A 26,887-nucleotide genomic window follows, 5' to 3' on the forward strand; every position below is an offset into this window, starting at 1 on the left:
AATGTGACTAACTGATACGAATTAAGGAAAGACCCGGGCAAGCTGTAAGAATGAAATATGGCCGAACAGGTCCGTACTTTGCTTAGAATTTAATTATTTCGGGTTTTGTTAGGAGAGATACTAAACAATATTTATTTATTTATGTATGTATTTATGTTTACATCTACAATAAAATTACAAATTATTTTTATTACCTACCTAAATCGACCGTCCATTGTAATTATTATTTGGTCTATATTATTTGAAATATGGATATACGATTGTTCTGCTTTTTCTATATGTTTAATAGAATTTGGCCAACTTTGTGGAGGGATGTTAAAAACTTCGGTTTCTATAAGTTTGAGGACGTTGGAGTTAACACGGGGAAAAACATTGTTACGACGAATGGCAGATTTCAGTTGGTGCCAAACATGTTGTAACATGTGTAAGGTGGAAGCCTTAAAACTGTATGCCCTAGATTTTTTGCATAATTATCACAGACGTATTCCTTTTGTTGATTCAAGCTTTGTAGAACATCATTTAATTGATTTTTGGTATAATCTTCGTGAAAATAAATATCGTTATTATACATGAAGTTTTGGATTGTTGCTTTTGTCACACGAGGAAGGGGTTTTAGTCAACTGTCTACTGTGATAACTTGCATTGTCCATTACAATGACGCTATTAGGAGGAATGTTTAGAAGTAGTTTGTTTGTTTGTTCTTAAACCAACTTTCAAATAAATCAGCGGTGGTGTCTTCATGGTAGCCCAGAGAAGAATCTTTAATATTATTATATAATTATTCCCAAAACATAGTATTTCCGCCGTAACTTTCTTCCATTCGCATTTCCTTGTATTTGACGTACAATCCACAGTGCCTCGTCCAAGTAAAAGCCTATAATAATAACATTATAGATTTTTATGACAAAGGTATAGTCTGTTCATAGATATAAGAATGTGACTAACTGATAAGAATTAAGGAAAGGCCCGGGCAAGCTGTAAGAATGAACAGAAGAACAGGTCTGTTTTGCTTGGAATTTAATCATGTGGGGTTTTGTTAGGAAAGATACCAAACAATATTTATTTATTTATGTATGTATTTATGTTTAAATCTAAAATAAAATTACAAATCATTTTTATCACCTACTCAAATTACTTAAAATTATTCACTATCTCTATTGTTATCATTGCCTGTTCTAATTATTTGCGATATGGATATACGATTGTTCTGCTTTTTCTATATGTTTAACAGAATTTGCCCAACTTTGTGGAGGGATGTTAAGAACTTCGGTTTCTATAAGTTTGGGAACGTTGGAGTTAACACGGGGAAAAACATTGTTACGACGAATGGCAGATTTCAGTTGGTGCCAAACATGTTCAATGGGATGAAATATACAGTGGTAAGGTGGAAGCCTTAAAACTGTATGGCCTAGATTTTTTGCATAATTATCACAGACGTATTCCTTTTGTAGGTTCCAGCTTTGTAGAACATCAATTAATTGATTGTTGCTTTTGTGTCACATGAGGAAGGGGTTTTGGTCAACTGTCTACTGTGATAACTTGCATTGTCCATTACAATGACGCTATTAGGAGGAATGTTTGGAACTAGTTTGTTTTTAAACCAACTTAATCCAGAGAAGAAACTTTAATATTTTTCGCAGACAGAGAAAATCCATTTGGAATCCAACCATCTTTAGAGCCAGCATGCAAAATAGTTATTCTTTTACCTCTTGTAATCCTAACCTCTTTGTAAATCCTAATTTTTTCTAGATATTCCAGTCGCCATTTCCGAATTCCAAAAGATTCCATTAAAACTTGCCTTTTGTCAATTTTTTAAAATCTAAAACCCATTTGTTGAATACACTTCCATAAGGTAGTTCTGCCACATTTAACACCGGTTTCATCTTTTTCAAGCCTCCTAATTAAGATATCTAATGTAGGCACGCTTTGTTCCTCGTATAACTGGCCGTATTATATCTCGATCACTTTCGTCTACACTCGAGAAAATGTCAGCATCGCTTCTTTTTTTCCTTGCTGAAACTTTCACAATTTTCCATACAGTTGATGTTGGAATTTTCATCAATGTGGCCGTTTCTGCTAAAGATGCTTGCTCGCTGGCACCACGTTCAATGAGAGCAAATAAACATTGTTTATAACCTCCTTAGACTCAATAGAATGGTGTTTTCTACATTTGGGCGGGAGCATCTCCTGAGATACGCTAGACTCGCACATATTTTGCATAATTCGCACACGATTCGACACACGCAGGAATGATTACTAACAAACTAACTAAATAGTATACCAAACCAAAGAATATTAAACGCATTAATAAACAGTAGGCAAAGTTAAGCGCGGGGCCGGCTGTAAAAGCACTATATTTCTGGTGGAAGTACACCTCGGAGCTTGGACCAAAGATTGATTAAAGGTATTAGAGGCATTAAAGGGCTCGGGATCGAATGAAACGCGATTTTAATTATGAGCAGTTTAATCAAGACTTGGAAACGGTACAACGTAGACGTGGACGCCGCGTCGGCGCACGCGCGGTGCCGCTTAAATATTGTACAAGGTGCGGAAGCAAAGGCGCCCTCCCCCCGCGGCCTACGTAACCTACAAACAATAAATATGTATAGTCGCGACGCGATAGCGATACTTAGTCGCGCGAGCTGCCTATAATGGCCAGGATGTACATGAAGATGTTGATGATGTCGAGGTAGAGGTTCAACGCGGCGAAGACGTACTCCTCGGGCGAGATCGAGTACTTGTGTTTGCCGCCCATCATCAGTTGGGTGTCGTAGATCAGGTAGATGGAGAAGATGAGGGCGCCCAGTGACGCGTATACCAGCTGGACTATGCGGTTGCGCACGAATATGGCGACGATGCCGAACACGAGCAGGATGACGACGGCGACGAGCAGGATGCCGCCCATCATCGTAAAGTCCCACTTGGTCTGGAACGCGAACAGGGTGAGGGCGAGACAGACGGCGGCCGTGATGCCGACCGCCATCATGACAGCGTCGGGGGCGTAGGTGGACGCGCTCACGCCCAACAGGAACGACTCGGCGATGGTGAACAGGAACAGCATGACGAAGTTCATGGGCGCTTTGCGTCGCACCTCGCCGCAACACGCCAACGTGATCATGCAGACGATCATGACGACGAGGGCGACTATGAAGAGGGACGGGGTGCGGTGCACGAACTCCTTGGTCGGCTGGTGGTAGCAGAACAGCGCGATGAATGCCAGCGTGATGCTCAGCTGGCTGAGCAGGATCGCGTACACCTTGCGGATGAAGCCGCGCCTGATCGACGCGTCGTTGAAGTCGAAACCCTTGACCTCGGGGTCCTCGCCCCCGGCCCCGTACCCGCCGTAATGGCCGCCTGGAACGCGAGAGGCACAGGATTATTCGCAAATCTTCTGGACGGGTCGCTTGTTCGCACATCAAACTCGCTGTTGGCTCGGTCGAAGTATGGGGAAACCCAGCCAACAGCGACCGAAAGAAGAAAAAGTGTCATTCGTCATTGGTTATTGGCCATTCGTCATACGTATTTCATTCGACTTCTTTCTGTTCTATCTAAATCCTAGACATTGTCCACATTTTCCTTTACACTAAATATTCTAGATAAAATACAAATCGTCTCTTCGTTTCGCGGTTTCATGTTCAAGTTTTTTTGATCGATTGACGAGGCACAGAATTATTTACAAATCTCCAGCCAACAGCAACGGAAAAAAGTGAATCATTTGAAAGCTGTTGCCGAGGGTCCTCTCCGAAAATGGAGTGTTATTCGTTATTGGTCGTTCGTCATTGGTCATTGGACATTTGTTACTGGCCATGGGCCATTGGTCATTTATTTCTAATTCATTTCATTCGATATACGTCATTGGTCGTACTTCTTTCTGTTCTATCCCAGAGATTGTCCACATTTTCCTTTACACTAAATTACACTACATTCGTCATTGAAACATTTTCACTGGGTTCTCCTATGTACGTAATTGTTTTAAATTGTTCGTGTTCTATATTAGGTTTCAGATAAATAGAGTTTACTGTTGTCTGGATTTGTTTTTTATTTATAATTTTATCGATCCCATTCGAGTAAGTCCTCCAACTTTTTCCAAATAAATATAGTATTGTGAGACGTAAAAGTGAAAGACAAAGTATAGACAAATAAATCCAACAACATACAGGGTGCCCCATTAAAATTAAAAAAACCCTGATTAATTTTTTTTTATCATAAAATAGACAATCGAAGTTGAACAAGGAATTAACAATTATTTATTTTAAATAAATGATAATTTGAAGAATTGCATTTTGGACAAACTCGGTTTCATTCAGATATTTGCTCTATCTACTCAGCTGTTTTACTGCTTGAGTGTCAGCGAGTGTCAAATGTGCAATATGAATTTCTTGCTTTAACTCAGAACAAAAAAGAATAAGAAAATTCTTGTGAAGTTTCGAAACCTTTCGCCTCAAACGGCTCAAAACAACGATACGCCACTGATCAATTTACGGTGCACGCCCACATTTTTTTTCCTTAAAAAACTGTCAAATTGACATCTGTGAACGGCCATGTTGGCTATCTCTATACGGCATCTTCAACAGATAAACTAAAAAGGGCAATTTTGTTTCGATTTGATCAAATGTATTAATAAAATTGCAATAAATCATTGCCGCACTGCATTTTTTATTTACTCTAATTAAAACCGTCTCACAGGAGTCATTGGTTAAACAAAAACAATTTTATCTATGTTGTAAAAGTGGCACCGATTTTATAGTATTTTTTGGCCGAACAATTCTTTGAAAAAAAAAACGTGCTACACCGACCCTGTGCGTTATTAAGCGGCAAACTTTCACCTGGGGCTGGATTGTAGGGGTCCGCACCGGGCCCATAGTTAGGCTGAAACCCCGGCTGCGGCGCCGAAGGGTACCCGCCCGCGCCGTAAGCCGGGTACCCGCCCGGCTGGGGATACGCCCCCGGCGGAGGCGGGTAGGCGCCGGGCGGCGGCCCGTAGCCCTGCTGCTGGCCCCCGTACGGGTTGGGTCCTGCAATCCCGAAAGAACACCTTTTAGGAACTCACGAACGACACTGGGTTCCGCGCCGGCGGGGAAAACGACGCGCGTAAACCACGAAAATGTCGACCAAATTGTGACTCACCTTGGTTGTATGGATAGGACATGTCGTCTGATCTGCGAAGGAAAAAAAACTGATAACGATTGCACAAAATTCCACGTAAACCGTCGATTTATTATCGTTTGTCAAACGAATCGCGTTTTTTTGACGTTAAATCGATGAATCAAATTGTTTTTCCAGCGTACAAACTCGTTGGCGAGCCGAGGCCGAATGAGTAATGGCTCTAGCGACTCCCACACTAAGCAAACGATTCGATTGCGATCGCGTTTCCTTCACAATACAATAAACTACGTTTTTCGAACGCTTACCTGGAAACCGTAAACGGTGGATTATTGCTCAACGCACTTTCGGAAACGACAAGAAACGCAGTCTGTTTTGATAACAATCAATCGTTAAGTTCTAGATTTGTCAAAAGCAGAGTTCCGGAAAAACCGGGCATGCGTCACCGAGCCAACCAAAGATTAGGAGTCGGTCGATATACGGTGGGTGCCAGGTTTCTCGATGTTTGTATAAACGGCAACGACGCGATGTAATAGTTTACAAGGCGAAGTTGAGTGTAAAATTAAGAATGACCGAAATCAAATGCCGATGGGTTAACCCAACCAGCTCCGCGAGCGGCCCGACCGCCTCGCGAACCGTGCTACGCGCGGCGTACTGTCAGACGAACTTCGTTTGATGATTTACATAACTGTCAAAGTCAAACGTCGATTTATTTATCCGAAATGGCAAAGAAGACGTACGACCTGCTGTTCAAATTGCTCCTGATCGGCGACTCGGGAGTCGGCAAAACTTGCATCCTGTTTAGGTTCTCGGACGACGCGTTCACGACGACGTTCATATCGACGATAGGTAAAATTCGCATGGAGGATCGCCCGCCGTTCTCGAGACGCGTCTAATTTTAGGCATAGACTTTAAAATAAAAACGATAGAGCTGCGCGGCAAGAAGATCAAGCTGCAGATATGGGACACTGCGGGCCAGGAGCGCTTCCATACCATCACCACGTCGTATTACAGGGGTGCGATGGGTATCATGCTCGTCTACGACATAACGAACGAGAAGAGCTTCGAAAACATCGTCAAATGGCTGCGGAACATCGACGAGGTAAACTTTGCCGGTTAGTTGACTCGGTTATTAACCGGTGTTCGTAGCACGCCAACGAGGACGTGGAGAAAATGATCCTGGGCAACAAGTGCGACATGTCAGACAAGCGGACCGTCGGCAAGGAAAGGGGCGAGACGGTAAGACGTGGGCGGGGGCGCGGGCCCTAGTGAACGGGTTTTTTTTTGCAGATCGCCCGCGAACACGGCATCAGGTTCATGGAGACTTCGGCGAAGGCGAACATCAATATTGAGCGGGCGTTTAACGAACTCGCGGAGGCCATTTTGGATAAGACGGCGGGCAAAGAGCCCGGGGACCACGTGGACCGCGTGCTGGTCGACAGGAGGCAGCAGGCCGCCAGCTCAAAGTCCTGCTGCAACTAGTCTTAGTCCGGTTTTTAGGTTAAGTCAAACGCCATCTGTTAGCATGTGATTTTTTTTCGTTCGACACTGTGCGAGAATGCTCATCGTCGCGAGGGGGGAGGGGGAGCCCGGAAATTCGTCATACTCAAACCTTTGTGCCAGTTTTCTTTTAGGATTCGCGCGAAGAAACTTTAAAAGCAATACGTGTCCGTGTAATAAGGGATAGAGGTCTCCGGTTTATCCCCGGTGTAATTTTGCTTGTGTAACTATTTTTTTTTCTTTTCCTCGTCGGTCAGTGTATTATCGTCTGTAAAGATTGTTAATTAAAATTAAATATTACGGACGCGGCGTTTTTATTTAACGTTTCGTGCCCAAATACATCATAAAACGCGCTCTTATTGGGCGTGACGTCACCGCTCATATCGACACCTTCCTGTCGACCAACATAATCACACAGAATGCAATGCAATTAGTGGTCTGTGACGATGGTGGACCGTGAAGCTCGGGCTTTAAATTGTGTTCGCGGAAGATGCAACAAACTCAAAAATTATTCAAATTCAAATAAATCTGAATCGGTCGTTTGGACTGTTCGGATTTAGTGACAAATTGCCACTTATGCAGTTAAGCCCCATAACAATAAATTAAATGAACCCATAGTACATTTCGTACAATGAAAGTTTTCCTTATCACAGACTAATTAAATACGCCATAAAACGTCAACAATAATTTTGTAACGTCTGTTGTCAGTGTCACTTTGAGAATGTTTTATTTATACAATTTTCCGTGTGACAAAATTCAAAATACAGGACGGCAGTAAAGGTAAGTTTTGAGACTAATTTTATACCAAGTAAATTACTCTAAAAATCGAATAAATTATCCTTAAAAAATTATACATTCTTTTGAGTCATAAAAAAATATCCCAAAAAAGTATGTTTGTAATTTATGTATGTTACAATTTTAGCACAATTTAGGGATGCTGTTGATACTGTGTATTAAAGTAACATGTTGTGGTGTTACACCGGCTCCATTTTATAAAAATAATTTTTAAAGAACTTACCGGGTTTCGTTTTTTCGTTATAAGTTTTGACATAAAAATATATAATTTTTTTTCTTTTTATAGAGCCATAGTATAATTTAAGTTTGATTCATGTAAGACATTATTATTTTTGGCATTTCAGTGAAAAGTATTGTCATAATTTTTGTTTACTATGGGTTGTCATGCTCTTTTTACACAAAGACTAACTATAAATCAAAACCTTAAGTGAACCCTTTTATTGCAAAGCAATGGTTAACTTTGTCAGAGCTATGACTAATGCAAAAATTATCACAAAAAAAGACCAAAGTGCTTAACTGAATGATACTTTAGATGTATAAAAACCCTGTTTTTGTTTAATTTCGTTTCTTTCAAGCAAACAAACATATTTCAAAAATCCCGATAACAATATTTGGTTCCAATCTACATTAAATAACTTTTTGTTAAATTGTTACTTTTGGAACACCGTATTATTTTTTAATTAAATTATCAGTTTCAAAATGTTTTTGTAATTTGTGTCTTTTGTAAACCGTTTTTAGATTTAATTAAAAACTGTTTTTATATTGTATCAAAATTTAATGTTCCTTATAATTTTTTCCCGGACGGTCTGAACGGCAAAAATCGGCCGGGATGTGTCGGTATCAACGGTTTTGGCAATTTGTTGGAACCAAAAAGCAACGTTTCGATGTTACGATAACCAAAATAATTTTATCGAGGGACTGGCAATTTTTGTTTCATAAAAAATGTATTAATTAGTAATATGACGCCATTAAAGGTTAGAAAAAAAAAGACAAAACATTCATTCCTGTGCTACGTCGTCAGCGGCTCCTCGCGGCTCACCTCGCCCTCGTCTTCCAACGTTTCCGCGCGCAGCCTCATCAGCTCCGGATCGGAACCCTGCGGGAAAACTCGCTGGAGACGAACCCCACTTGCGTCAAAATAATCATACCGCGCGTTCCAAGGAGTGCGACGGGGCGATTCCGTCGCCCTCTGCCGCGCACAGCACGCACCTGTCCCGCTTCAGCGTCCCGTACAGCGACGTCCTCTCCTTGGACAGCGCCAGCTTGTCCTCGGTCAGCTTCTTCTCCCGCGCCGTCAGCGTCACCGCCCGCGACCGCACCTCCGCCAGTTTCTCGCGATACCTACGGATCGTCTCCGAAAAAATGGCGGATGCGCCGGGCATACTCACATGTTCTCCAACCGTCCGGCCTCGCCGATAAATTTACCGCCGGGGGCGGCCGCCCCACCGTGCCACCTCCTACTCGCCTCCCGCTCCAGGTCCGCCTCCCTGTCGAGCAGCTCACGTTCCTTCTCCGCGAGCGTCCTCGCGACGCGGTCCAGGTCCGCCTTCTGCCGTCGCACCAGGTCCCGTTCGCGGTTCAGCCGGTCCGACAGCTCCCTGGCGACGTCGACCGCCGCCTCCGCCTCCGCCTTGATCTTTTCGATCTCGTAGCCGCGCGTCAACCTGTCCGAGACGTCGGCGCGCGACCTCTCCGCCGCTAAACGAAGCCGCTCTTCGGTGAGCTGTGCGAGCGCGCTTTCGCGCTCCTCCAGCAGCGTCTCCTTGAGCGTCTTCAGCTGGTCCCGTTCCCGTTCGATCGACGCGCGGCTAAACTCCAGCTCCCTGTCCATGGCGGACGACCTCGCGGCCAACGTGGCGGCCGCCTGCCGCAACGCCCACCTCTCCTCCTGCGCGGCGAGGCTCTGCTCGGCGATCTTGCCCTCCAGGCCACGGATCAGCCCCAACAGCTGCGCCCTCTCGGTCTCGGCCGTCTCACGACACTTGTCAAGCGTCCGCCTCATTACTGAAACACGTAAACGTTGCCGAGCGACGCACCTGGACGTCGTCGCCGTCGCTCCCTACATTCGAGCTCCTCCTCCTTGGCGTCGAGCGATTTCTCCCGCGCGGCTCCCAGCACGTCGTGATCCGCGGCGACCTTGTCGTGAAGATTTCGTAGGAGGATCGCGTTCGCGGCCAATGCGCCGACGCCGGCGTCCAGCTTCCGTTCCAGTTCCGACCCGCGCGACGTCAAATCAGCCTCCCGCTCTTTGGTCTCTTTCAGGCGCTCGATTTGCGCGGAATACTCCTCGTGGAGCTCCGCCACGAGCTTCGAGTGGCGGGCCTTAGCCCGTTCCGCGTCCTCCAGGTGTTTTTCTTCGGTCGCTTTCAGTTTCCGCTCCCAAAACTCGACCTCGTCCCGGTGACGCTTCCGCGCGGCTTCCGTTTTGGCCTCGAAGTCGGCGGCGAGGTCGGCGAGGGCGCGATTCAGCCGCTCCTCCACCGCCTCCGCAGACTTCTCCGCGAGGCTCAGCCGTTTCCTTGAACGGGATCGCGATCATAGAGCGGGAGACGACTAGCGATATTACTCACTTGTATGACTCCTCCAAGAGGAAGAGTTCCTCCTGGTGCCTCTGCGTCGACGACCCCGACCCTTCCGCCACCTCGTCGGGAGGTTTGCTAGCGCCGACTAGAAGGCCGATATGGTCATTGATCCTCCTCTGTTGGTCCAACATGCGGGCCTCGAGCTCCTGCTGCTTGGCCACGTACGCGCCGAGGAAAGTTTCGAATTGGTCTTCTTGCTTGCTCAAGATCTTCTCCTGCTGTCTCCGTATGCCCTCCAGGTTGTCCTCGTGCTTTTTCAGCTGTAACGACACCAGAAGCAGAGATTCCTGCTGCTGCAGCGCGGAGAGCGCCGTCCGGGTGTCTTCGGCGGAGTCTTTGGTATCCGCGGGGGCAGCATCAATAGCGGCGGGAGCCGGCGGCGGGTCCGCCTTTTGGTCGACGGCGCCGCCGCCTCCAAGCCAGTCTGGAACGTCCTTCGTGGCGGGAGTCGGCGCCCGCGGGGCGCTTTCGGCCCCAAACAGGCCCAGGACGTCCTCCACTCCAGCCGCCCTCCCGCCGCGTCTCTTGGGAGGCGCGACGCTCGACGTCGGCCTGCCGCCATCCCCGAGGAGGTTCGGGTTCTTGGTCGCGCGCGGCAGGAGCTCGTCCAGCAGGTCCGACGATCTCTTCTCCTGCGCCGCGGGGACGTCGAAGCGTGTCTTCGGCGGCTTCGCGTCGCCCAGCGCTTCGAACAGGTCGTCGACGGACTTTTTCTCGGCCGGCCTCGCTCTCCTGCCGGCCCTCGGCTCGTCGAAGAAGCTGTCGTCGCTATCCGCCTGCTCGTCCATCACCCGGACGCTCGTCGTTTACGTTGACGCGTTGCCGGGGAAACGCCGGACAATAAGGGTGCGTTTACGACGTACGTTATGCAATTTGCATGACGTTAGACAAGTCTACTAGGGGCAGTCGCCCATAGCGCTTCCATGTGTACTGTAAATTGAAAAACAAACAACTAAAGTCTGGTTACAACTTAAATTTTGGCTCGTTTTATGGAAGTAAGAGGGTGGGGAGATGGTGAAAGATGGAGGAAGAGGATCTTCCTAATTTCTCAGTTCTTTCCAGTTTGATAGATATCAGACTTGTTAGTAGAAGAAATTCGTATTTGTGGCCCCATTTAACTTTGCTGTAGAAACAAATTGTTCATTTTGTGGTTTTGTAGCCGCTGTCATAAAAATATGCCGTGGTACTCTCTCACTGGCCTGCGTACGCTAAGCTAACGACATAACTTGTATTTCGTCCTTTTCAAATAAAAGTGCCCAAAACGTCGTGAGTTACTTTATTGCCGACATAATCTATGATCCCCTAGTACGCGTTAGAACCCAAAGTTGTTTAAGGCTGTTAAAAGTGCACGTTACATTTTTTTTTGAACGACATAAGCATTTAGCCTTAACCAAAGAGTATAAGATAGTGGGGAAGGCAATGTTAAAAACCGTACATGAGTTTCAACGCCCTCTAGTGACTATGTCCAGTCATGAAAACGGAAAACGCGTGGGACGTGCGGTTTAATTGAATTTAAAGTTTGAAAGGTAAAATCTGAAAAAAAAAATTATGTCCAAATAGCTTTTACATTTTTTTTATTTTAGAAATAAAGTGCTGTTATCTGTTACAAGCTACTGTAGTATTTTCAGTGTGACGCATTACTTTAAACCATATAGCTATAAGATAATGTAGAGGTACATCGAACTATCCACTCGTTCCGAATAGTTCGGGATACTAGATCTTCCCCGATGAAAACTACATTTTCGAGAACTTGCTTTTTCATCAATATAGTCGTTATTGCACCCATACATAGCACATCTCCTTCCAGGCATACCTAACTATTTTTAATACGCTTTCAAATGCATCGACAGAATACACAAAAACCGTCAGAGGACTTCGCTTACGTCACAAGCGATCACGTGCGATCGATAATTTTGGCGAACGTATGTCTTAACGGATTGGGCAATCCTATTAGGCTTACGATTCTTGCGCCTCTATATGTCTAGTAGCTGTATGCTTTAAACCGCCATGACAGTACTTTAGTACGTGGATACAAATAATAGATGGCATTCGTAACAGTATACGCGACCTTCTCTATTTTATACTCTTTGGGTTCAACTATCATTTACGTCATTTTCAGTTATATTCAGTCAACGGTTTTCGGATACCCAAAGGTTATAAAATTGCCCCAATCTGCATTCGGATGCAACTAGTTGTGGTTCGAGCAAGGGTTATTATGCGAGTGCACGTTTGCCGACTTTGGGCCACCCTGTACGGGTCGTTTTTTTTATCGCTCCTCGGCGACAAAGACAGACTCGAGAGAGGTCGGCGCGGCTCGCCTCGGCGAATTTAGTCCGTATTCGGCAGTGAAACGTGACGGTCGTTATAGGCGCAGCGAGGTTCAGAACCGGTCTCGAGGAACCATCATCAAACGACTTCTGACCGATCGTAATACACCCCAAACATTCCGCAATGGCTACCAACAGGGCGACCAAGAGCGGATTCGCCGCCGAGGCCCAACGAAAAGTGAGTGTTTTTTTGTCCGCATTCTTTGCCGATCGGGTTGGGCAGCGGTTAAGTTTTTGCGCGCGGAGGTCCGGCGGGATGCTGCGTTTAACTAGGTCACGACTGCGATCGATAGACAAGGGTCGTCGGCAATGTGGGTCAGGGTGAGCCGTCGTGTCGGCCCGTGTTTATCCACAATTCTCGGGGTGTCATAAATGCAATGGTCGATTTTACTAGACTGTCGGCACTCCCAAAAGTCTCGAATATCGTTAAACCCGCCCCCCTACGCGTCTAAATTCCGATCTACGGTCCCGCACCGACGGAGTTCGATCTTCGGATTCCTCGTTAACATCGATCGGACAATTGAAGTTTTATCGCGGTGGCCGTGGAAATGCCTGACGTAATTTTTAATTACCGGCGTCCGAGCGCGCGTTCGGCAAAGTTCGACGGATTCCGGCACCGGACGCGGGTACAGCGCGGGCCGAAAAACGCGAAGATCGGCCGCCTTGTACGGCACGTGACCAAATACGGCGCGTCCATAAACGGACGCAAAAGTCGGCCGTTACGGTTACGTAAGCGCTGGACCGCCATATGTTCGATCGATTACGATAACTCGGACGGGGGTATTAAGATAGCGCGCCGTTTTACGACACCCGGAGTCGTAAATCGCGCGCCGATCGAAGTCCGACGACGTGACCTCCGATGCCCCGATAGGTCGGAGGTGGCTTTGCTTCGGAAACACCTGTGGGCGCGCGTGCGCGTCGCGCCACGGACCACAGTACAGAAGCGAAACGTAACGGCATCTCTGATGTCAATATTTGAACCACTGAAGCTTTTTCTCATGAAAACACAAGTAAAAGTACCTGTTTTTCCCTTTGCGAAAGCGAAATAAATTGCTCCTACAATATAAGCACGTCTTTCCGTCATATCGTGGACAGTCGAGACTGTTAACGAGAAAACTATGGTTACGCTAGCTGCGAAAAAATCCAAAACTTCACGATTCGCAGTGTTACAGGAAACCCCGTGTCGCGAAAAAACCGTTCTATTCGGCAACGTCGCGTAACTGCCACGGAACATGTTTGTGATATGGTTAGTTAGGTTTTTTCCACCCGTTTATTAATCATTTACGATTTATGCGATTCTTTTGGGGGTATTCGACAGGTGAATGCAAAGTACAACGAGGAGCTCGCGTCCGAGAGCCTGGAATGGATCGGCAGGGTGACGGGCGACAACGTCAACACCGCCGGCGACATGGACAACTTCTACGAGACGCTCAAAGACGGCACGCTGCTATGCAAGTAGGTATATATCGGCGATGACTCACCGCTCCTTATACGGCCTCAGGTTTTCGCGGTGATGTCAGCGCTTCGTCGATAAGTCGGCCGCGCTTACGAAATAAGACAAACAGACGTATCATCGATTAAAAATACTTCGATGATTTTGTTGACACGATATCAGGTTGGTGAACTCGATCAAGCCCGGCATCGTTAAAAAGGTGAACCAATCGACGATGGCCTTCAAGTGCATGGAGAACATCAACGCGTTCCTGCAGGCGGCCAGAGACTTGGGCGTGCCTGCGCAGGAAACGTTCCAGACGGTCGACCTGTGGGAGCGCCAAAACCTTAACTCCGTGGTCATCTGCCTTCAGTCGCTGGGCAGGAAGGCGCACAACTTCGGTAAACCGGGCATCGGGCCCAAGGAGGCTGAGAAGAACGAGCGCGTCTTCTCCGAGGAGAAACTCAAGGCCGGCCAGACCATCATCGGTCTCCAAATGGGCAGCAACAAGGGCGCGAATCAGTCCGGCATCAACTTTGGCAACACCAGACACATGTAGACGGGCAACCGGACGGAAGCTGTTGCGAATGACACGCCCGCCATCTATCGCCTACTCTCTAAGAAACGTTTTTGTATCCGAGGCATTCCAATTATTATTATTCAATTTCGACTGACAACGTATGCGTTACGTTAAGTCGCGTCAATTGTATCATCGAGTAATATATTGCCTATTTTTTCACTACCGTTTTTTATTGCACCCTTCGATATGGCGCGCCATCTAGGCAAATGTAGTTAATTCGAGTCATCCATTTTTATGATGTAACCCCTCGCTCATAGATGGCGCCGATCCGTAAAGACCGACCAAAATTAACTGTCAACCACCAATTTTTATATCCGCACACAGGTTTTGTTTATAACAGAAACTTGCAAAAAACAAATGCGATGTCCGACGCTAAGCTCGAGGCCGCGATAGCGGCCGTGCAAAAGCCTCAGGAGCGCGGGGGGCTGGTGAGAGCCCTGATCGCGCTGCGGAAGGAGGTCGAGTGGCCCAAGAACCGCAATGGGATCGGCAAGCTGCGCGAAAGTGGTTGCCTCAAACTGCTGACGGACATCTTGCGGAGCTCCGGCGTCGGCCACTGCCTCAACTTGGCTCTGAGCATACTCGGCAATTGCCTGATGGACAGGGCGTGCAGCAGGGAGGTGGTGGTGCAGTACAACATACTCACGACGATCAAGCAGCTACTGAAAAAGCACCCGAAGGAAGACAGCGTCAACGGCAGGCTGTTCCGGATCGTGGCGAACTTGTGCCAACACCGCGACCTCTGGGCCAACATTATCATAGACCGCAAGCCCCAGATCGTTAACCACATTGTGCGGACGTTGGAGAGAACGTGCGACGCCGTTTGCGAGAAAATGTCGGACGCTACCATCTCGATGGCGTTGAAGGCGTTAAGGGAACTGTTGAACAGCCAAACGGTGATGCGGTTAGTGAAGGATTTTGGGGTGCTGAGAGTGGTCGGCCGGTTGCTGATCAAGTGCAGCTTGGAGTTGGACGAGAAGAGAGGAAACGAGAGGCTCTTGCTCGACGTGCTCAAGGTGGTGCAAGAGTACTCGCGGTACAAGTGTCCCTTGTCGATTCCCGAGCTGCGCGGCACGGGCCGGGGCGACGCCCTCGCGCGTCTCGGCAGCGCGGTCGAGGTGGCGCCGCGGCGCGTCGTCAAAATCGTCATGAACTTTCTCCAACTGTCGCAGCACCAGTCCGAGTTGCCCGTGCCCGAGATATGCGGCTACCTCATCCGAGCACTCAAGAGCTATTCCGTTACCGCGTCGACTTTTACAGAGTTCGACGCCCACAACGAGTACCTGCGTTGTCTGTGTCTGCTACTAGACGACCCGGCCAACCGGACTAACGGACGGTGCGGCCAGAGCGTGCCCGTGCTCGTCAAAGTGCTGCGGGATTACGAGGAGCCGTCGAACGCGGTGGTGAGTGCGACGGGTTCGGGATTCGCGGCGTCGCCGGTAACGGGGGCCCCCCATTTTTTCAGCTCGACAATTGCGTGCTGCTCGTCGCGACGCTCGCCAAGTTCCGATACGACGAGCGTCTACTGTGGGCCCAGATCAGATGCGGCGTCGTCGACGTCCTCGTCGAGAAGCTGCGCTGGCTCGTGGGGTCCTCGTCCGAGCTCGATTTGCGGCACGAGATCGAATTGCCGCGGGACGCGAGGAAACCGAGGCCCGCCTCCCTCCATTGCTACCGCGAATCCGACGACGACGTCAGTGATTCGCGCCTCGTGTCCTTTTCGACGTCAACCGCCTCGTCTCTTTTCGCAGAGCGCCGACGAGGCGGAGATGTCGAGCTGCAGCGACGACGACACGTTCAGGTGGTTCGAGCCGTTGCCCGATCGCAAAATGAGCCCCTGCTCGAGCCCGGACAGTTTACGGACGACGTCGTGGTCGTCGCCGGGCACGAGCACCGACGACGACGACGTCGACGACTCGGACGAGTACTCGCCGGTGTGCAGCGAGGCGGGCGGGTCGCCGAGGCCCGAGGCCAGCGCCGAGGACGACGACTTGCCGCTTCTGGAGAAGTTCGAGGCGACCGAGGCCGGCGACGTACCGGCGAACGGTGAGCGAGACGCGCGTCGTCGCCGTCGGCCGATTAACCGGGCCCGCCATTTGCAGCCTCCACGTCCGACAGGACCCTCAGGAAGAAGCTCTTCGTCGTGATCGGGAGCCTGCTCAGGTCTTACGCGAAACTGGCGCTCCCCGCGTCCGACCTCGTGGGCGAGCAGCTGCTGCTCGCGTTGCTCGAGTGCGCGAGACTCGACGACTACGCCGCCGCGGTCGGCTTAATATGCAGCATTTTTAGGTATGTCCATTCGGTACAATTTTATTTAGGTTGGGGGCTCGCTTTATTCAGGTTTGCTGCCCCTGTTTCTTAGGTTTGTTTGTTTTTTAATTACGCCTTATTTGGCCACTGTTTCATAACACAATTATTCGGTCTGCTTACAACCACGTCTTTAAAACTTAAACAAATCTATAATGGTCACAACACCCAAGACTTTCGTTTCGTTTAGGTTGGGTGTTTATTTTATTTAGGTTGGCGAAAAATGTTATTTAGGTTGGGCGTTAATTTTATTCATAGTGGTAAAAAATATAAATAACTTAAATTACACGCCAATATTATTTAGGACCGCGAAGAATGTTATTTAGGTAGGGAGCTCATTTTATTAGGTTAAACGATCGTTGTTACTATTGCTGCTCCTTATTTTTATTTAGGTTGGCCATCGGCGTTTCATAGGTTTGTTTGTTTTTTTTTAATTACGCCTTATTTGGCCACTGTTTCGTAAGAGAATTATTGGGTCAACTTACAACCACGTTTTTAAAACACCAAAGGCTTGGTGTCAATTTTATTTAGGTTCACGAAGAATATTATTTAGGTTAGGCGTTAATTTTATGTTAATTAGCTTGGGAACTAATTTTATTCAGGTTAACGTTGTTACTTTGGCCGATCCCCATTTTCATTTAAATCGGCGTTGCTTAGGTTGAGCATTAATTTTATTTATGTTGACGAAGAATGTTATGTAGATTCAGTGATTTTATTTAGGTTGACGACCGATTTTATTGAGATTGGACGTTAATTTCATATTATTTAACCTGGGAACTAATTTTGTTTAGGGTAACGGCAAATATTATTTATGTTTTGCGCGCGCTAATGTTAATTAGACAAAGAGGGTTATTTAGGTAGGGAGCTCGTTTTATTCAGGTCCGCGATCGACGCTACTTAGGTGCGCTTCGATTTTATTTGGGTTAGTGACCTATTTTTATTTAAGTTGGTGATCTGCGTTACTTAGGTTGGGCGTTAATTTTATTTAGGTTGGTGAAGTATGTTGTTTCGGTGGCGAGCTAGTTTTATTTAGATTGGTGATCAGCGCGGCTTAGGTTGGGTGCTAATTTTATTTAGGTTGGCGAAGTATGTTATTTAGGTTGAAGGTACATGTTATTTAGGTGGAGAGCTTATTCTATTTAGATTGACGATCGATTTTATTTATTTTCGGTGATAATTTTATTTAGGTCGACGAATAATGTTATTTAGGTTGACGGCAGGTATTATTTATTTGAAGAGCTCGTTTTATCTAGGTGGTCGGTTGATGTTATTTAGTTTAGGCGTCAGTTTCGAAGGGGTCGTTTAACGGGGTTACGTATACGCAGCCACCACGGGTACCTGCTGCCCGCGATGGAGACAAAGTTTGCCGAGAGGGCGTACAGACTGACGAGGTGGCGGCACGCGCCCCAACGGTGCCGGCGGTGCAAGCGGCACCTGGAGGTGGGACAGCCGATAGTGAACGCGCTGACGGCGCTCGCGGAATCGGGAGGCGGCAAGGGGGAGATCGCGCACAGACTGTTGACGGGCGCGGACGACCGCTCCAGGGAGCTCGTCGCCCTCGCCGTCCCCTACGTGGTCGGCAACGCATCGTTGCTCGCGACGTTACTGCTCAAGTGCGGCGGCCTCGACATCCTCACGACGCTGCTGCGTCGCGACGCGGACGTCGAGACGAGCAGTCGCGCCGTCGAGGCCCTGCACACGGTCGCCGCCCACAAGCTCCGCATAGCGAACCCCCGAAGCGGGCCGCCGCCCACCCGGCCCCCGATCATCGCCGACGCTTACGCCCCGCCCCCCGAAACGGGCGTCGTTTTCGTGCTGGACGACGGGGCCCGGGTGGTCGCCGACCGCGACTTCCTCGCCTCCAAGTCGGACTTTTTTCGGCTATTGTTGACCGGCGACCACTTCCTCGAGTCGGGCGCCAAGGAGATCTCGCTGCCCCAGGTGGCGCATAAGACGCTCCGCTGCCTGCTCCACCTGCTGATCAACGTCCGCGACACGGACACGGTCGAGGTCCACGCGGACCTCGACACCGTCCTCGATGTGATCCTGCTGTGCGACCGATTCCTGCTGGTCGGGCTGTGCGTCGCGCTCACCACCACCGTCGAGCGGTTCGCGATGTGCCCCCGCACAGTCCCCAAGATATACGGGTGGTCGCTCGAGTCGCGCACCAATTTCCTCCGGGTGGAGGCGATTGCGTACGCCCTCGTCGCCGAAGTAGACGAGGAGGAGCGTCGCGCCATGTTCGACGGTCTGCGCGCGCTCGGACGACCCGACGACCTCGTCGAAGACGTCGAGAGGCTCTTCGTCCGCCACCTGACGCTCGGCCACGCCGACCGGCGCGCCTGGACGAGCAAGCACTCCAAACGCGTCCGCCTTACCTTACCCCCTACTTCTGATAACTTTTAAATAAATGTTACATTTCCACATTCGGATTTTTATTTCACGACAAAGCTCGAGGAATCCTTTTCGTTTATTTAACAAGCACTAGAACGTTCGGTCGACGCCGTCACGAGTCCCCCGGCACCCGCTTCTCCTTCCCGCTGCCCAGCAGGTCCCTCTTAACCTCGTCGAAGTCGAGCTTGTGCTCCTTCATGGCGTCCTGAAACCCGAGAGTGAGTTACCGGCGCGACGCCCCCGCGTCGCTCACCTTCACGCACTGCTGGTACACCTTGAAGATGGGGGCGCACATGGAATCGTTCGTGCTCCCTTTCAAAAACTGCTCCGAGAACCATGCGTTGAAACAGTCGTCGTACTCTTTCTTCAGGTCGGTGCACGCGCGGCCGATGCTGTTCATCCTGGCGGCCCCGTTTATCGATCGGCGCCCCGTTTACTTCGTCCGCATTTTTTTTGTTGAAAATCTTCTTCTTTATTCTTTACCTCCGTTAGCCGAGGCTACTACGATCATCCGTGGTCCGTGACGTTACCTCTTCTTCTTTAAATCGCGGCCTAACATCGTTTTTTCTTTTTCCAGGGAACCATTGCACATGGCGGATGTTGATTCGGCCCGGTTCCAAGAATTTGTAGAAATCGGTCGAAATTAGTGATGTTTAGAGTAATGTGTAATTCCATGAGATGTACGTTGACACGGTTTCCGGATGTGTATAAGATAATTGCGGGAGCCGTTTGAAGAATCGGTCGTCATTTTATGACCATTTATTTGTTTCCGTTTTTTATACGTTAAATAACCTGGAGGACGATGGATTGCTCCAGACCCTTCTCTTTAGAAGGCACTCTTTGGGATATCTGAATAATGTTAAATATTGTGTAAGCTGGTCGAATGACCTTATCTAATCGTGGCCATTAGAAGTGAAGAAGAAAGAACCTCGTTCTTTTCCGCGCATCGGCATGGTGCGTAAACACAACAACCAGCTGCCGGAGAACCTGCCGCAGCTCCAGAACCTCATAAAAAGAGACCCGGATTCGTACCGCGATGAGTTCCTGCAGCAGTACCAGCACTTTCGGAACACGGTCGAAGTGTTCCGGCTCGATCCGAGTCGGCCCAACAAAACCCTCGACGCTTCGGTGATGTTTATCGCGCAGGTGGCGCAGTGCTACGCGAAAGAGGTGGCGGAGTTCCCGCAGCAACTGATCGACCTGATGCAGAGCCACAACACCGTGATGGACGGCGGCGTGAGGATGAGCTTGTGCCGCGCGCTCATTCTGCTGCGCAACAAGAACCTGCTGGCGCCGACCGACCTGCTCGAGCTGTTTTTCCGGCTGTTAAAGTGCCCGAGCAAGTCGCTGCGCGAATTCCTGCGCGACCACATAGTGACCGACGTGAAAAATTTAAACGCGAAACACAAAAACGCCAAGTTGAACGCCACGCTTCAGAATTTCATGTTCAGGATGTTGAACGACGCGAACCCCAAGGCGGCCAAAATGGCCGTCGACATCATGATCGAGCTGTACAAGAAGAACGTGTGGAACGACGCGAAAACCGTCAACGTGATCGCGACGGGCTGCTTTTCCCGCGTCACCAAGCTCATGGTGGCGTCTATCAAGTTCTTTCTCGGAAGCGACCCGGAAGACAAGGACGGGTCCGATTCGGACGATGACGACGACGTTGACCCCCGCGACGTCGCGATGGCCAACAAGGTCAACAAGAAGACGCGCAAACGCGAGAAACAGCTTTCCAAGGCGAAAAAGTTGGCGGCGAAGGCCTACAAGAAGAAGGCGAAGGGCCCCGCGTTCAACTTTTCCGCCGTCCATCTCGTCCACGATCCCCAAGGTAAGCGGATAGTCAGAATAATATATTTAACTCACATAGCCCACCATTTGTAGCCGTGTCTGATTGAAAAGGCATTATTAGCTTGGCTAATTTTCGCTACAAAGGAGAGGTATTTAAATCCAATTGATCGTTAAGCAATACATTTGAATGTCTCATTTTGTTAATCTCCATGGCTTCCAATAACTTTAATTTTTTACTTTTTGTGGCTGTGTGTAAAATATCAAAATTGTCGTCAAAAATGTGTTTAAGTGTGTAGCATAACTAGAATCTAGACTATTGTTTTTGAACGCTCTTTTGTCTTTTGTCTTTTGTCTCTGTTTGTCCAATATAAATTTTAGGACAACTGGTTTTTGAGATTTTGGGCATTTCATTTTATTGTGTTGTTAGTTCTGAAAGCTATTTTTAAACCACATTTTGACAAATGTTTTGAAAGTTTTTCACTGGGTTCTCCTATGTATGTAATTGTTTTAAATCGTTCGGGTTCTGTCTTAGGCTTCGGATAAATAGAGTTTACTGTTGTCTGGATTTGTTTTTTATTTATAATTTTATCGATAATGGACGGATTGTAGCCGTTGTTCAGTGCAATTTGTTTAATGATATTAAGTGTCCGTGTGTGAAGGTTTATGGTAAATGGAAAAATCTAATTTGTTTTGCGTTTTCGTAATAGTTAAGTCTAAAAAAATTATAGAGTTGCCCTGTTCAGTCTCGATAGTGAATTTTATACGATTATGTAATGATTTAATATAATTTAAAAAAGAATTCAATTGTCTGTCCGTTCCAACAAAGCAAGCAAAAATATCATCCACGTATCTATACCACCATAGAAAACTTAAAGGATGTTCTAATATGATATTTTCCAAATTATCCATAAAAATCTCGGCTAACAAAGGACTAAGTGGGTTTCCCATAATCAAACTTTCTTTAGAGATGTAAATCTGTCCATTAAATTCAAAATATTTATTATTATTATTTTGTTAAATGGATTTTCATCAAGTAAAAGCCACCTCAGTTCAATATGTTTTTTTTTTAACAAAGATTATTTATTTATTTTATTCATCGGCCTCATCGGGTTACAAAATAAACAAATAAAATGCTTTCCACGGGAGAGTTTCAACTCTAGAAATCTGTGTTCGTGGTGCTTCTAGTACTATCTATCGGAGCAGTCGACAAACTCTCGCTTTGATTAACGAGACCACAACCAACAAAGACTCGTTACAGGCATGGCGGAGAAGCTGTTCGCGCAGCTGGAGGCGAAGAACCACCGCTTCGAGGTGAAACTGATGACGCTGGACGTGATATCTCGCCTCGTCGGCCTCCACGACCTCCTCCTGCTCAACTTTTACCCGTACCTGCAGCGGTTCGCGCGGCCCCACCAGCGCGACGTCGCCAAAATACTGCAGTGCGCGGCGCAGGCGTGCCACGAGCTGGTGCCGCCGGACGCGGTCGCGCCGCTCCTGAAGACGATCGCCGACAATTTCGTCACGGAGCGCAACAGCTCGGACGTGATGGCGATCGGGCTGAACGCGGTGCGCGAGATCTGCGCCCGGTGCCCCCTAGCGCTCGACGAAGATCTGCTCCGGGACCTGGTGCAGTACAAGTCGTACCGGGACCGGTCGGTGATGATGGCGGCGCGCTCCCTCGTGCAGCTCTTCAGGAGCCTGCGACCCGAGCTGTTGCACAAGAAGGACCGCGGCAGACCGACGGAGGCGTCCGCCGAAATTGAGCCCATCGACTATGGCAAGATGGACGCGAAGGATTACGTGCCCGGGTCGGAGGTCCTGCTCGCCGTCGAAGACGACGCCGTCGAGATCGACTCCGGATCGGAGGGCGACGACGACGACGAGTGGGTGGACGTGGGGGATGACTCGACAGCGACGGCGTCCGACGATCGGCCCGGGAAGAAAGACATGGCGCGGGAGGTGACGTCGGCGCGCCTGTTGACCGACGACGACTTCAGGAGGATCGACGCTGCCAACGTGGGTAAGCAGATGAGGGGCGCGAAGCGCCGCGCCGACGGCGACCTGGTGAAGCTCGACGACATCGAGCTGGTGCACAAGAAGCGGCGCCACGATAAGGAGGCGCGGCTCGAGAGCGTGAGGCGGGGCCAGGAGGGCCGCGACAAGTTCGGGCACCGCGACGGTCGCGGTCGCGCCTCCGCGACGAACCGCGAGAAGAACAAGAGGAAGAATGTGCAGATGATCAGGCACAAGGCGCTCGTCAAGACCAAGCGGAGCTTCAAGGACAAGCAGATCGCACTCCGCAACCACCTGCTCAAGCTGAAGAAGATGAAGTGATCGGCCCGTGTCTCATGTATATTTATGTATAATAAACCATTCGAAGTTAGGCGGGGGTTCTTCTTCTTCTTTTCCTAAGTTTCTTGGCTTCCGCCTTGAGCAATTTGCCAGCTTCTCTGGCCTGTGCCATACTAACTACACTTTGATTGCATTTTATGTTTAGAAACTAATTGCGTTATTCCAAACTTCTTCATACATCCTTCAAGCGACTGACAGTGACAGATTATGGACTCTTCAACTGAGGTGTTGCCTCGTATAGGATTGATTTTATTATATTTGGAAAATATAACTATTAGTTTTCCTATATTTCCTTATTTTATTTATATTACAAAGCACAAACCCACAGCTCCTGTATCACTAAGTGCAACTGGAGACCCTTAGAGTTTTATTTGGATATAGCTACAGACTATGCTTTATAGATTATCGGTGTTGACCATTGATAATTAATAAGATTGCTCCAAGAATGTTCGACAGGTGAAAATGATCTTAAAATCGTAAAGAACCTCTACATGAATCAAATGGCATCCGCGAGAGTAGGACAGGAATTTACGCCATATTTTCTACTTCTTCTTATTTGGGGTTGGCCCTGCTAATAGGCAATTTACTGACGTCATATTTGAAGATCAATATAGGCAAGACGAAGGTAATGGCGGTTAACAGAACACAAAACATGCAATTAAATACAAGAGTAAACAAACAAGAACATCCTAGTCACAAAGTTCTGATATTTCGATAGTTGGATAGCTGAAGATCTAGATCCACACTTAGAGATATGTAGCAGGATCGAGCAAGCCAGAACATCATTCATTAATATGAGAACTTTACTAAGCAACCGCGGACTAAACTGGACGGAGAAAGACAATTATTGCCAATAATAAAAAAGAAAAAATGCCTATCTGGGTCACATATTTTTCGAAATTCCAATTACCACTTCTCAAAACTTACAATGGAAGGAAAGATTGAAAGAAAATGACGCATCGGAAGGAAAAACACTCTTGGCAAAAAAACATAAGGCATTGAACAAATCTCGACGTGCACGCACTTTTTAGAGCCACACAAGATCGAGAGGCGCCTTAAGAAGTCAGCTTCAGAAAGTCAGAAAAAGGATATGTTCCGGGTTTTCAATTTGTCCTGCGTAGATGTTCACCACTCGAGCAATGTTCAGTACTCGGTCTCATAATAATAGTCAAATGTCGTCTGTCTATAAAAAGGATTCCGGAAAACCGTGGCACCGTAGGAAATACCGTTTGGACAACCAGATCGCGCTCCGCGACCACCTGCTCAAGCTGAAGAAGATGAAATGATCGGCCCGTGTCTTATAAATAGATGTGTATAATAAACCGTTCGAGTTTGGGCGGGGGGTTTCATTGCCGTTCGGCGCAGTCGGTAGGATCGGGTTATATCCGCCTTTATTGGTTTAACGGCTCTCCAAACGAAAACTTAAGACTAAATACATAATTCCCATATATATATCTATAAACGACCGAAACTTATAAAGGCACGCGCGGGTATAAAAAAGAGAGATTAAACGCGTAGAATACTGGGGGCGGGGCAAACAGATTTATTCGCTCACGCCGTCGGTTAGCTGTACATCTGACTAGACGAAAAAAATAAACGCGTAAAAAAATATATTTATATATCGTGGACGTCGTCGGTACCCACGACTCACGCCTCCTCCGCCCGCTCTGCGTCCCCCGCCGGCTCCGCCTCCGGCGACACGTACATAATATTGGCCGATATGATGGTGGGGTACTCGAGCCCGGGCGCGAACGACATGATCTGCACCTCCTCGCCCTTGGCGAGGCTCATCTTCAGCACCGGCGACTGCATCGAGAAGACGATCTGACGTTGCTCGTTGAGACGCACGACCGTCACCCGCAGGGCCACGTGGCGCGTCTGCTGGAAGCTGAGCAGCTGCTCGAACTCGGAGCGATGATTGCGCTTGACGGAGAGCGTCGAGCCGTCGGTGATCATCAGCAGGTCGGTGCCGAAGTGGAAGCCCGTCCAACGCCACACGTGGCGCTCCTTCGAGGTGACGATGCGGCCGCAGCGCAGGCTCTCCGCCAGGAACACCTCGTCGGAGACGTTGGCGGGGCCCTTGTCGTCGTTCTGGTTCACCCGGAGCACGTTGCGCCACTGCTGCAGCACGACCGGGTGCAGCCACGACTTGGGGACGATGTTGTCGCGCAGGATGAGCAACACGTCGAGCTGGTGCGAGATGAGGTTGGGCAGGCGCAGCCCTTGGAACACCGGCACGAACTCGCGCCCCTCCGGCGAGTATAGGTACGGGGTTTTGTCTGGAACGGCCGGTAGTTCAAATGAACCGGTGGACGAATAACCTTCCCGCTCACCCGTCCTTGAACAAAAGTACTCGTTGACGGTCGACACTGTCGGATCGTCGCCCTCGTCGCCCCGCTTGATCAGAAACATCCAATACTTGAGCATGACGTAGATCGAATACTCGGTTTGTATGACGAAGAGGTCCGGATGAGCGACGAGCTTCGTCATGAGCGACACGGGGATAGTCCTCAGCTCGGAGTGGGAGCGGCTGAAGTAGTGCGGCATCAGGTTGACGAGGAACCACTTGAAGCACGCCTCTTGCAGTTTCTTGTCGCCGTACTGACACGCGGCGTTGTAGTAGTCCAACGCGGTTTTCGGGTTGATGGTCTCGAGCATCACTTCCGCGCAATGCTCGATCAGACCTTCAAGTTGGAACATGGTGGCGGTCGCGAGGATCGGCACGATTTCCAACGGGTTGAGGGCGACGTCCGAGTTGTACAGCGAACCGAAAACCACCTGCAACGCTGCGAGAACGAGTGGGTGACGCGGGGCGGGAGAAATAAGGACGCTTACAGTCGAGGGTGATCAGGGGGTCTACCACGTCGATATTGATGTACTTCTGGGTGGTCTCGAGCCACGAGCCGCCGAACATGCTCGCAAAGTACGGACTCTGGCACAAGTACACCCGGTGCAGGTGATGCTCCTTCCCTAACGCCCACACGGTGACGTCGGAATTTTTCCCTTCCAAAAACAACGCCTGGTATATGTACTTGGCGGTGCAGAGCAGTTTTTTCCTTAAAAAACGGAACGGCGTCACGACGAGAATGGTCCGCGCGAACTACTCACTTTTTGGGGGTGTGCAAAGCGATCTCGATCACTTTGCTCTCCTCGTCCTCCTCCGATTCCGAATGTTTACGTTTTCGGCCGGTGACGTAGCCCGTGAGGTTGTCGACGATGCTCTGGGTAGAGACCATGCCCCCCATTGTCAAGTGTAGGTCGAAGTTTATTCCCGTCGGGACTGTCAGCGCCGGGAATCGCGAAAGCCCGACGCGCCACGGAACTCTCGTCGAAAACGACTTTACACCGTAACAACGCAAAACGCGAAAAAAACATTCAAACCGCACGCACGGTCCGACTTTCACTGGTGTGTTTACGGCACGCGAGCTGCCCGTCCCGCGGGGGCTTTGACGCCGATTTCGGCGTGGAAAATCGCGACGCTCGACGCCGTTCGATCGCTTGGATTTAATAATCGGACGGATCGCACTTCTAGAACGGATAGCGCCGTCCTACTCCGGGCAAATTTTAAAATAGTGTCGACCCGCGCGGTCTCATCTCCACGCCACTGCTCCGAAGAGCACAGAAACTGGAACATCTGTCAAAATTGCGGCGACGTTGCCGGCTCACCGAAAAAGTGTTTCAACGGCGCGAGCTCGGTAAGGCGGCATCGCGCGCACACCGC

General features: G+C 48.8%; 8 protein-coding genes across 10 annotated transcripts; 4 read left to right on the plus strand and 4 right to left on the minus strand.

Moving 5' to 3' along the window:
• Window positions 1-2,446: 2,446 nt before the first annotated feature.
• Window positions 2,447-5,553, minus strand: LOC132706915 (protein lifeguard 1). 3 transcript variants are annotated; one of them, XM_060678504.1, is made up of 4 exons: window positions 5,412-5,553; window positions 5,128-5,159; window positions 4,827-5,015; window positions 2,447-3,354 (listed from the first exon to the last, which is right to left on the minus strand). In XM_060678504.1, the coding sequence occupies exons 2-4, from the start codon at window positions 5,147-5,149 to the stop codon at window positions 2,630-2,632; spliced, it is 936 nt and encodes a 311-aa protein (XP_060534487.1). In that variant the 5' UTR covers window positions 5,150-5,159; window positions 5,412-5,553; the 3' UTR covers window positions 2,447-2,629. The 3 variants fall into 3 exon arrangements, with proteins under 3 accessions (XP_060534487.1, XP_060534486.1, XP_060534488.1); XM_060678503.1 differs by having other exon boundaries at window positions 4,797-5,015; XM_060678505.1 differs by lacking the exon at window positions 4,827-5,015.
• Window positions 5,554-5,682: 129 nt separating this feature from the next.
• Window positions 5,683-6,907, plus strand: LOC132706916 (ras-related protein Rab-10). Its single transcript, XM_060678506.1, has 4 exons — window positions 5,683-5,952; window positions 6,006-6,205; window positions 6,253-6,342; window positions 6,394-6,907. The coding sequence occupies exons 1-4, from the start codon at window positions 5,826-5,828 to the stop codon at window positions 6,583-6,585; spliced, it is 609 nt and encodes a 202-aa protein (XP_060534489.1). The 5' UTR covers window positions 5,683-5,825; the 3' UTR covers window positions 6,586-6,907.
• A 482-nt stretch (window positions 6,908-7,389) lies between these two features.
• On the minus strand, window positions 7,390-10,900 carry LOC132706914 (fas-binding factor 1 homolog). The gene is made up of 5 exons (XM_060678502.1): window positions 9,969-10,900; window positions 9,462-9,916; window positions 8,787-9,402; window positions 8,547-8,739; window positions 7,390-8,494 (listed from the first exon to the last, which is right to left on the minus strand). The coding sequence occupies exons 1-5, from the start codon at window positions 10,766-10,768 to the stop codon at window positions 8,408-8,410; spliced, it is 2,151 nt and encodes a 716-aa protein (XP_060534485.1). The 5' UTR covers window positions 10,769-10,900; the 3' UTR covers window positions 7,390-8,407.
• Window positions 10,901-12,296: 1,396 nt separating this feature from the next.
• LOC132706917 (myophilin) lies at window positions 12,297-14,478 on the plus strand. The gene is made up of 3 exons (XM_060678507.1): window positions 12,297-12,485; window positions 13,626-13,762; window positions 13,923-14,478. Exons 1-3 carry the CDS (start codon window positions 12,432-12,434, stop codon window positions 14,296-14,298), a joined length of 567 nt encoding a protein of 188 aa, XP_060534490.1. The 5' UTR covers window positions 12,297-12,431; the 3' UTR covers window positions 14,299-14,478.
• A 139-nt stretch (window positions 14,479-14,617) lies between these two features.
• On the plus strand, window positions 14,618-19,045 carry LOC132707846 (armadillo repeat-containing protein 5-like). The gene is made up of 5 exons (XM_060679810.1): window positions 14,618-15,722; window positions 15,785-16,012; window positions 16,071-16,365; window positions 16,422-16,608; window positions 17,952-19,045. The coding sequence occupies exons 1-5, from the start codon at window positions 14,682-14,684 to the stop codon at window positions 19,030-19,032; spliced, it is 2,832 nt and encodes a 943-aa protein (XP_060535793.1). The 5' UTR covers window positions 14,618-14,681; the 3' UTR covers window positions 19,033-19,045.
• Window positions 19,046-19,051: 6 nt separating this feature from the next.
• On the minus strand, window positions 19,052-19,502 carry LOC132707852 (TP53-regulated inhibitor of apoptosis 1-like). The gene is made up of 2 exons (XM_060679820.1): window positions 19,274-19,502; window positions 19,052-19,225 (listed from the first exon to the last, which is right to left on the minus strand). Exons 1-2 carry the CDS (start codon window positions 19,418-19,420, stop codon window positions 19,133-19,135), a joined length of 240 nt encoding a protein of 79 aa, XP_060535803.1. The 5' UTR covers window positions 19,421-19,502; the 3' UTR covers window positions 19,052-19,132.
• A 448-nt stretch (window positions 19,503-19,950) lies between these two features.
• On the plus strand, window positions 19,951-23,191 carry LOC132707847 (protein SDA1 homolog). The gene is made up of 2 exons (XM_060679811.1): window positions 19,951-20,854; window positions 22,073-23,191. Exons 1-2 carry the CDS (start codon window positions 19,972-19,974, stop codon window positions 23,146-23,148), a joined length of 1,959 nt encoding a protein of 652 aa, XP_060535794.1. The 5' UTR covers window positions 19,951-19,971; the 3' UTR covers window positions 23,149-23,191.
• A 445-nt stretch (window positions 23,192-23,636) lies between these two features.
• LOC132707848 (protein germ cell-less) lies at window positions 23,637-26,762 on the minus strand. Its single transcript, XM_060679812.1, has 4 exons — window positions 26,275-26,762; window positions 26,002-26,222; window positions 25,500-25,952; window positions 23,637-25,445 (listed from the first exon to the last, which is right to left on the minus strand). The coding sequence occupies exons 1-4, from the start codon at window positions 26,409-26,411 to the stop codon at window positions 24,814-24,816; spliced, it is 1,443 nt and encodes a 480-aa protein (XP_060535795.1). The 5' UTR covers window positions 26,412-26,762; the 3' UTR covers window positions 23,637-24,813.
• Between the last annotated feature and the right edge of the window lie 125 nt (window positions 26,763-26,887).

This window comes from Cylas formicarius, unplaced genomic scaffold (assembly GCF_029955315.1).
Source record: "Cylas formicarius isolate icCylForm1 unplaced genomic scaffold, icCylForm1.1 PGA_scaffold_9__14_contigs__length_23061073, whole genome shotgun sequence".
Lineage (NCBI taxonomy): Eukaryota > Metazoa > Arthropoda > Insecta > Coleoptera > Brentidae > Cylas > Cylas formicarius.

Coding starts and splice junctions, on each gene's coding strand:
- LOC132707852 (XM_060679820.1), bottom strand. CDS start 19,420: ATGAACAGCATCGGCCGCGCGTGCACCGACCTGAAGAAAGAGTACGAC. Junction 19,226..19,273: donor TGTACCAGCAGTGCGTGAAG/GTGAGCGACGCG, acceptor CTCGGGTTTCAG/GACGCCATGAAGGAGCACAA.
- LOC132706916 (XM_060678506.1), top strand. CDS start 5,826: ATGGCAAAGAAGACGTACGACCTGCTGTTCAAATTGCTCCTGATCGGC. Junction 6,206..6,252: donor GGCTGCGGAACATCGACGAG/GTAAACTTTGCC, acceptor CGGTGTTCGTAG/CACGCCAACGAGGACGTGGA. Junction 6,343..6,393: donor GCAAGGAAAGGGGCGAGACG/GTAAGACGTGGG, acceptor TTTTTTTTGCAG/ATCGCCCGCGAACACGGCAT.
- LOC132707846 (XM_060679810.1), top strand. CDS start 14,682: ATGTCCGACGCTAAGCTCGAGGCCGCGATAGCGGCCGTGCAAAAGCCT. Junction 15,723..15,784: donor AGGAGCCGTCGAACGCGGTG/GTGAGTGCGACG, acceptor CCATTTTTTCAG/CTCGACAATTGCGTGCTGCT. Junction 16,013..16,070: donor ACCGCGAATCCGACGACGAC/GTCAGTGATTCG, acceptor CTCTTTTCGCAG/AGCGCCGACGAGGCGGAGAT.
- LOC132707847 (XM_060679811.1), top strand. CDS start 19,972: ATGGTGCGTAAACACAACAACCAGCTGCCGGAGAACCTGCCGCAGCTC. Junction 20,855..22,072: donor TCTCGTCCACGATCCCCAAG/GTAAGCGGATAG, acceptor GACTCGTTACAG/GCATGGCGGAGAAGCTGTTC.
- LOC132706915 (XM_060678503.1), bottom strand. CDS start 5,149: ATGTCCTATCCATACAACCAAG. Junction 5,016..5,127: donor GTCCTATCCATACAACCAAG/GTGAGTCACAAT, acceptor TCGGGATTGCAG/GACCCAACCCGTACGGGGGC. Junction 3,355..4,796: donor GCCGCTTAATAACGCACAGG/GTCGGTGTAGCA, acceptor CTCGCGTTCCAG/GCGGCCATTACGGCGGGTAC.
- LOC132707848 (XM_060679812.1), bottom strand. CDS start 26,411: ATGGGGGGCATGGTCTCTACCCAGAGCATCGTCGACAACCTCACGGGC. Junction 26,223..26,274: donor GCTTTGCACACCCCCAAAAA/GTGAGTAGTTCG, acceptor CCGTTTTTTAAG/GAAAAAACTGCTCTGCACCG. Junction 25,446..25,499: donor GTACTTTTGTTCAAGGACGG/GTGAGCGGGAAG, acceptor CGGCCGTTCCAG/ACAAAACCCCGTACCTATAC.
- LOC132706914 (XM_060678502.1), bottom strand. CDS start 10,768: ATGGACGAGCAGGCGGATAGCGACGACAGCTTCTTCGACGAGCCGAGG. Junction 9,403..9,461: donor CAAGGAGGAGGAGCTCGAAT/GTAGGGAGCGAC, acceptor TACGTGTTTCAG/TAATGAGGCGGACGCTTGAC. Junction 8,740..8,786: donor GCCGGACGGTTGGAGAACAT/GTGAGTATGCCC, acceptor GACGATCCGTAG/GTATCGCGAGAAACTGGCGG.
- LOC132706917 (XM_060678507.1), top strand. CDS start 12,432: ATGGCTACCAACAGGGCGACCAAGAGCGGATTCGCCGCCGAGGCCCAA. Junction 12,486..13,625: donor CCGCCGAGGCCCAACGAAAA/GTGAGTGTTTTT, acceptor GGTATTCGACAG/GTGAATGCAAAGTACAACGA. Junction 13,763..13,922: donor GACGGCACGCTGCTATGCAA/GTAGGTATATAT, acceptor ACACGATATCAG/GTTGGTGAACTCGATCAAGC.